Consider the following 6,988-nt stretch of genomic DNA (forward strand, 5'->3'; position numbering starts at 1 on the left):
GTTGCATAACGCCGCCCAACCAAGCCGAGAATTGTTCTCGTTGGAACAATCACCAGCTTGGATTTTGGTAGTGCGGACAATCCTTTCGCGGTCGCCCAACCAGGCCGAAAGTTGTTCTCGTTGGAACAATCATTGGCGTGGAGTTTGGTGTGGCGGACAATCCTTTCGTGGTGTCGCCCAACCAGGCCGAGAGTTGTTCTTGTTGGAACACTCGCCGGCTTGGAGTTTGGTAGGGCGGACAACCCTTTCGTGGTGTCGCCCAACCAGGCCGAGAGTTGTTCTTGTTGGAACACTCGCCGGCTTGGAGTTTGGTAGGGCGGACAATCCTTTCGCGGTGTCGCCCAACCAGGCCGAGAGTTGTTCTCGTTGGAACACTCGCCGGCTTGGAGTTTGGTAGGACGGACGTCTTTTCACTTCGTCGCCCAACCAAGCTGAGAGTCGTTCTCTTTGGAACGCTCGTTCGCTAGCTTGGAGTTTGGTAGGACGGACGTCTCTTCACTTCGTCGCCCAACCAAGCTGAGAGTCGTTCTCTTTGGAACGCTCGTTCGCCAGCTTGGAGTTTGGTAGGGCGGACGATCCTTCGTTACTACATTTCTACAAGATGACATTAGCTTTGTGGGAGAAAACAGATATCTTGATTCATTGATTATGGGGGTACATCGAATCAAGTATTTGACATTAACTAAAGTAAAACTTTAAATGTGTGGCGTTCCAGGTGTTGAGGATGGGACGTCCGTCCATGCGTTCCAGCCTGTAGGCTCCGTTCCCCGGGGCTTCCACTATCCTGAACGGCCCCTCCCATTTGGCGGCGAGTTTTCCGTGCGCCGGGTTTCGGCGGGCATCCCCCGTTTTTCTCCATACTAAATCCCCCTCTTGGAAACTTCTTGGGCGGACCTTGGAGTTGTATTTTCTCTCGACCATTCGTTTGCAAGCTTCGGCCCTCAGCGCCGCTCGGTCACGCCGTTCGTCCAGGGAGTCCAATTCGATTCTCAACTCTTGATCGTTGAGGTTCAGGTCCTCGACTTCTCGCCTTAAGGACGGTTCGCCCAGCTCAACCGGCAACATGGCATCAGTACCATAAGTTAAGTTGAAAGGGGTTTCGCCTGTGGTTCCATGAGGTGTGCATCTATAGGCCCATAAGACCTCGGGCAGTTCGTCCACCCATGCTCCCTTCCTTTCTCCCAAACGCCGCTTGAGTTCCGAAACTATGGTTTTGTTCATTGCCTCTGCTTGTCCGTTCGTCTGGGGGTGCTCTACAGAGCTGGTGATGTGCTTGATCCCTAGCCCTTTGAAGAATTCGGCAAGTTTTTTGTCAATAAACTGCCGGCCATTATCTGTGATGATGGACTGAGGGAGGCCGAAGCGACATATCAATTTCCAGCAGAATTTCTGGACCTGGGAGGCCGTGATGGTTGCCAAAGGTTCGGCCTCCACCCACTTGGTGAAGTAATCAACTGCCACCAAAAGGAATTTCTTCTGTGCCTGCCCTGTTGGGAATGGTCCTACGATGTCCATTCCCCATTGTGCGAATGGCCAAGGGGAAGATATTGAATGTAAGGCATGTGGCGGAAGATGGGAGTTGTTGGAGTGTTCTTGACAGCGGATACACTTTTGGACGAACGCTCTCGTGTCCGCCTCCATGGTAGGCCAATAATATCCGGCTCTCAGTAGCCGGGCTTTTAACGTCCTCCAGCCCGTGTGGAGGCCACAAACGCCGTTGTGAAGTTCGTCCATGACATAGTATGCCTCTTCAGCCCCCAGGCACTTAAGGAGGGGGGAGGAGAATCCCCTTCGGTACAAGTCATCTCCCACGATAAAATAACGGGCGACTTTCTTGGCTTCGCCCGGACCTACCATCCGCCCCTCATCCTGGCGGTTCATGATTTCCCGGATCCCTGCGCGCCAATCTTGTTCTCCGCCGGATACCACCGAGCATTCTACAGAAGGCTGTAGTAGAACCTGCCGTACGATAGTAGTCAGCTGCCCCTTTTCCTTTCCCGAACTGAGTTTGGATAGTACGTCCGCCCTCGTGTTTTGTTCCCTGGGAATATGCTGTATATCAACTTTGTCGAACGCCCGGGTGAGCTCGGTCGCTTTCTGATAATATCGCGAAAGGCGTTCTTCCCTGACTTGGAAGTTGCCATTCATTTGGCCCACCACCAGCTCAGAATCCGTCCGACAGGTTATCCTCCTCGCCCCCATATCTTTTGCCAGTTCGAGGCCGGCTACAAGGGCCTCGTACTCGGCCTGATTGTTGGATACTTTGAATTTGAATATCAAAGAATGTTCCAGTAGGAAACCATTGGGGCCTTCAAGTACGATGCCGGCACCGCTGACCGAGCGGCCGGAAGCTCCATCTACATACAAGTTCCAGACGTCTTGGCCGGAAGGGGGTAATTCGGCCGCGAAATCCGCCAGATGTTGGCCTTTAACCGATCCTCTTGGTTCATAGCGCAAGCCGAACTCTGAGAGCTCTACCGCCCAAGCCACCATCCGTCCGGCTAGGTCTGGCTTCCGGAGGATTTTGGAGATTGGGAAGTCCGTCCGGACTATGACCTGGTAACTTTGGAAATAAGGACGAAGTCTTCGTGAGGCATGTAACAAGGCCAAGGCCATCTTTTCTACCCGCTGGTACCGGGTTTCTGCGTCCAAGAGCGTGCGGCTCACGAAGTAAATTAGCCTCACCTGAGGCCGTTCCTGCATCAACACGGCGCTGACAGCCGTTTCGGACACTCCCAAGAAGATGTGCAAATCTCCACCTGGGACCGGTCGGTTCATGACCGGTGGGTTGCTAAGGAGGATCTTGATGTCCTGGAACGCTCGCTCGCATTCGTCGTCCCATGACTGGCCGGTCCCCTTCTTTAACTTACGCAGGACCGGCCTCATCCGCTCCGCCAACTTAGGGATGAACCGGGATAAAGCAGTGAGGCGTCCCACCAGTCTCTGCACTTCCTTAAGGGTGGCCGGACTCTGCATTTGCAATACCGCGTCGCATTTGTCCGGGTTAGCCTCGATCCCCCTGGATGTCAGCATGAAACCCAAGAACTTTCCGGCTGCTACCCCGAACGTACACTTTGCGGGATTTAAGCGCATGCCAAATTTCCTAACTTGACGAAAAACCTCCTCAAGATCCTTGAGGTGCCCCCCTCCGTCTGCTGACCGAACCACCATGTCATCTACGTATATGTCCATGCACCGGCCTATCTGGCCCTGGAAGATTCTGTCCATTAGGCGCTGATAGGTTGCCCCTGCATTCTTCAGGCCGAACGGCATAACCTCGTAGCAGAAGTTAGCCTTCTCCGTAATGAAAGCTGTCTTTTCAATGTCCGGCCCGTACATGGGTATCTGATTATACCCGGAATATGCGTCTAGGAAGCTCAATACTCGGTGCCCGGAAGCGCCGTCCACCAAGGCGTCAATACTGGGCAAGGGGTGGGAATCCTTCGGGCAGGCTTTATTCAGATCTGTGTAATCAGTACACATACGCCACTTCCCGTTGGCCTTCTTCACCATGACCACGTTAGCTAGCCACGTGGTGTAAGTGACTGCCCGGACGAAACCGGCTTTCCTCAGCTTGTCCACCTCTTCTTGCACAGCTTTACGTTTCTCCTCGCCCATTCGTCGCTTCTTCTGGGCCACTGGGCGAGCGTTCTGGAAAAGCGAGAGCTTATGGCTCATTACGGCGGGATGGATGCCCGGCATATCCGCTGCCGTCCACGCAAATAGATCCCGGTTTTTCCACAGGAGTGCCCTCAGATCCCTCTCCATCTCAGGGTTTAGCTCCCTGGCGATGAGGGTGGTCTGGGCGGGTTCTCTTCCTATCAGGATAGGTTGGGTTTCCCCAATAGGTTCCAAGCGGTCTTCGGTATTCGTCCTCGGGTCGAGGTCTGCCATGGCCACCTCAGAGCCGGCCGCCCGTCTTTTCATTGGACGGACGTGCAATCTCAACCCCGCCGCGTAGCATTCACGCGCCGTCTTCTGGTCCGCCCGGACCGTACAGATAGTTCCCTTCTCGGAGGGGTACTTCATTGCGAGGTGGGGGGTAGAGACGATCGCTCCAAAGGCGTTTAAACACGGCCTCCCGAGCAGTACATTGTATGACGTGTTGGCCTCCACCAGCAAATACCGGACCCTCTTCTCCTCGCTAGATCGTCCGGTTCCCAGCCTCGTCCTTAATTCCACATACCCCCTCGTGTCGACTCTCTCTCCGGCAAATCCCACTATCTGTCCATCGTAGGGGACGATGAGATCTTCCGAGATATCCATCTGCAGGAAAGTCTTCCAGTAGAGGATGTTGACCGAGCTTCCTTGATCAACCAAGACTTTACTTATCCCGTAACGTGCTATTTCTGCCGTTATGACCATTGGGTCGTCTTGGTCGGGATCGGGGGCATGAAAGTCCTCGTCCGAGAAGGTGATGGCCGGCATGGAACGGCGCGGCTTATCAACAACATGGACGGAATGGAGGGCTCGAATATGGCGTTTACGGGCGGAGGAAGATGATCCTCCCCCCGCAAATCCTCCGGAAATGGTGTTGATATGCCCTCTCAAGGGGCGCTCCCTGCTACGGCTTCGGCTTGGTCGCCTTTCCGAGCGTGGTCGCTCTGCCCTCGTGCTCTTTGGCTCGTCCTTTCGGTAGGCCGGCCTCTGAGCAGGTCGTTCGGTTTGTAGTGGCGGACGCTCATCGCGGACGTATTTCTTGAGCTTTCCCGCCCGGATGAGCTCCTCTATTTTGTCCTTGAGAGTCCAGCACTCTTCGGTGCTGTGACCCATGTTCTTGTGGTAGGAGCAGTGTTTGCTCCGGTCGGCGTTCTTCGAAGTTGGGAGTCCCTCATGCTCCACTATTAGTTCTGCACTTAGGGCCTCTCGGAGAATTTTCTCCCTTGAGGCGTTCAAGGGCGTATATTGTTGGAAACGGGGTCCTTTCTTCTGCTCCCGGGGCCTAGGGCCGAACGTTTTTCCCGTAGAATTGGCGGGTTTATTACCGTCCGTCCTCTCTCCCCTGGCCTCTTGAGTTTCTTTTTTATAGGAGAGCTTCATCTCCTCCACCCTTATTTCATCAGCTGCTCTTTCCCTCAACTCCTCCATTGTTTTGGGTGCTCTCCTGCAGACACTATCTTTGAACGGCCCCGGCTTAAGAGCCGGCAGGATGTAGTGAAGGGCGAGCTCCGGCGTCAGGCTCTTCACTCGCCGGACGGTCTTCTGATACCTGTCCATGAACGTCCGCAAGGTCTCGTCCTTCTCCTGCTTGAGGGTCATTAATTCGAATACGGTCAGATCTTGAGTGCTGCTGGCCGCAAATTGTTTGACGAACAGCTGTTTCAACCCGGCAAAATTTTCTATTGAATTAGGGGGGAGGGTGTTGAACCATTCCAGTGCCTCATCTTCCAACGAGAGCGAGAATGCTCGGCACCAAATGGCGTCATTGCCTGTTCGGAACGCCATCGCATTTGAGAATGTCTGGATATGGGACGCGGGGTCCGTCGTTCCGTTATACATTTTGAACTGCGGAGCCATGAATTGCTCCGAGATTTGGACATTCATTATGTTCTGGGTAAATGGGAGCAATAGGGTGGATGAAGGCTCCGGCTTGATGACCATCCGCCCGTCCTCAGCAGCGCTTTCCGCATGCACCGACTTAGCCTTGCTTTCTTCTGCCTCCGATCCGGAAGGCCTCCAAGTCCTATCGCCCTCGGTGTCCGGAGGCGGGCGTTCTCCTTCCACCCCCTTTCCTTTATCTCTCGCTCGTTCTCCCCCGTTCATCTGCCCGATCTCCCGAGCTATCCGGGCTTCGCAGTCGGCCCTCACGGCCGCCATCTCTTCTTCATGACGTTGCTGCATCTCGTCCATTTTTTGTTGTAGCACGCGCATCATCTCAGCGGGATCGTCTAAGCTCATATTTCTCGTGGTCACCATTGGGTTTTTTAAATCACACGGCCCCACGGTGGGCGCCAAATGTTTCGGATGTGTAGGGCTGTGCGGTTCCAAATCTTCCAAGTCCTCCCGTGGTCTTGTCTCCGTGGCGGATCTTCTCCTGGCGCTCTGGCTCTCCTCTTGATCCGGAGGGGTGGAGACCTACAAAAGATTCTCCGATGCCAAAGTCAGTTTCAGAGCAGTGGCTATTTTCAGTAGTAGCAATAAATGTGCATTCAATGTAACCTATCTACCACTCACCGTGGACCTGTATTTATAGTTTTCGTTATGGGCTTGGGATTAGTGAAAAGTTAATCACGGCCCAAAACGGCCCAATAGCTTCTAATTTCTACTTACCTTTAAACTAGGCTACTTTTCCTTAAGTTATGTTGATTAGTGTTTTGGCGGGCGTGGACGTCCGCCCCTGTGAAATGGGCGTCTGTCTTGCGCGCACGGAGATCCGCCCATATGGGGTCCGCCCATATGGGCTCTTTGATACGGCGTCCGGTTTTACTCGTCGTGTCCGCCCATGTGATATGGGCGTCCGTCTCGTCCGCATGGAGATCCGCCCAATTAGCTTGGGCGTCCGCTCACATGGATCCTTCCGTACGGCGTCCGGCCCTTGCAGATACACAAATGGGCGTCTGTCTTGCGCGCACGGAGATCCGCCCATATGGGGTCCGCCCATATGGGCTCTTTGATACGGCGTCCGGTTTTACTCGTCGTGTCCGCCCATGTGATATGGGCGTCCGTCTCGTCCGCATGGAGATCCGCCCAATTAGCTTGAGCGTCCGCTCACATGGATCCTTCCGTACGGCGTCCGGCCCTTGCAGATACACAAGCCCCCCAAGTCCTAGTGCCCGTAGTGAACGTAGGACTTTGGGTCACCTAACAGATAAGATTTGATGCAGTGGCTGTCGTGCCGGGCTGCTCTGTGATGATAGGATTCCTTGTGAGTTCTTCAAAGTTTTTCTTATAAAGAGGTTCGGCCCGGTTGGTAGGTGTTCCTCCCTGCAACAAGAGGGTTAGGAGAGTTTATACTGGGTCTAGGTTCAATCTTTGGCCGGCTCTTCAA

General features: G+C 54.1%; 1 protein-coding gene across 1 annotated transcript; it reads right to left on the minus strand.

The window, feature by feature from the left end:
- Positions 1-678: 678 nt before the first annotated feature.
- LOC148194313 (uncharacterized) lies at positions 679-5,850 on the minus strand. The gene has a single exon (XM_088097184.1). The coding sequence runs from the start codon at positions 5,848-5,850 to the stop codon at positions 679-681; it is 5,172 nt and encodes a 1,723-aa protein (XP_087953310.1).
- Positions 5,851-6,988: the final 1,138 nt, after the last annotated feature.

This window comes from Vigna umbellata, chromosome 8 (assembly GCF_029865625.1).
Source record: "Vigna umbellata cultivar VRB3 chromosome 8, Vumbellata_1.0, whole genome shotgun sequence".
In the NCBI taxonomy this organism is placed as follows: domain Eukaryota; kingdom Viridiplantae; phylum Streptophyta; class Magnoliopsida; order Fabales; family Fabaceae; genus Vigna; species Vigna umbellata.

Excerpts from the sequence above, each read along its gene's own strand:
- LOC148194313 (XM_088097184.1), bottom strand. The coding sequence starts at position 5,850 with ATGGACGAGATGCAGCAACGTCATGAAGAAGAGATGGCGGCCGTGAGG.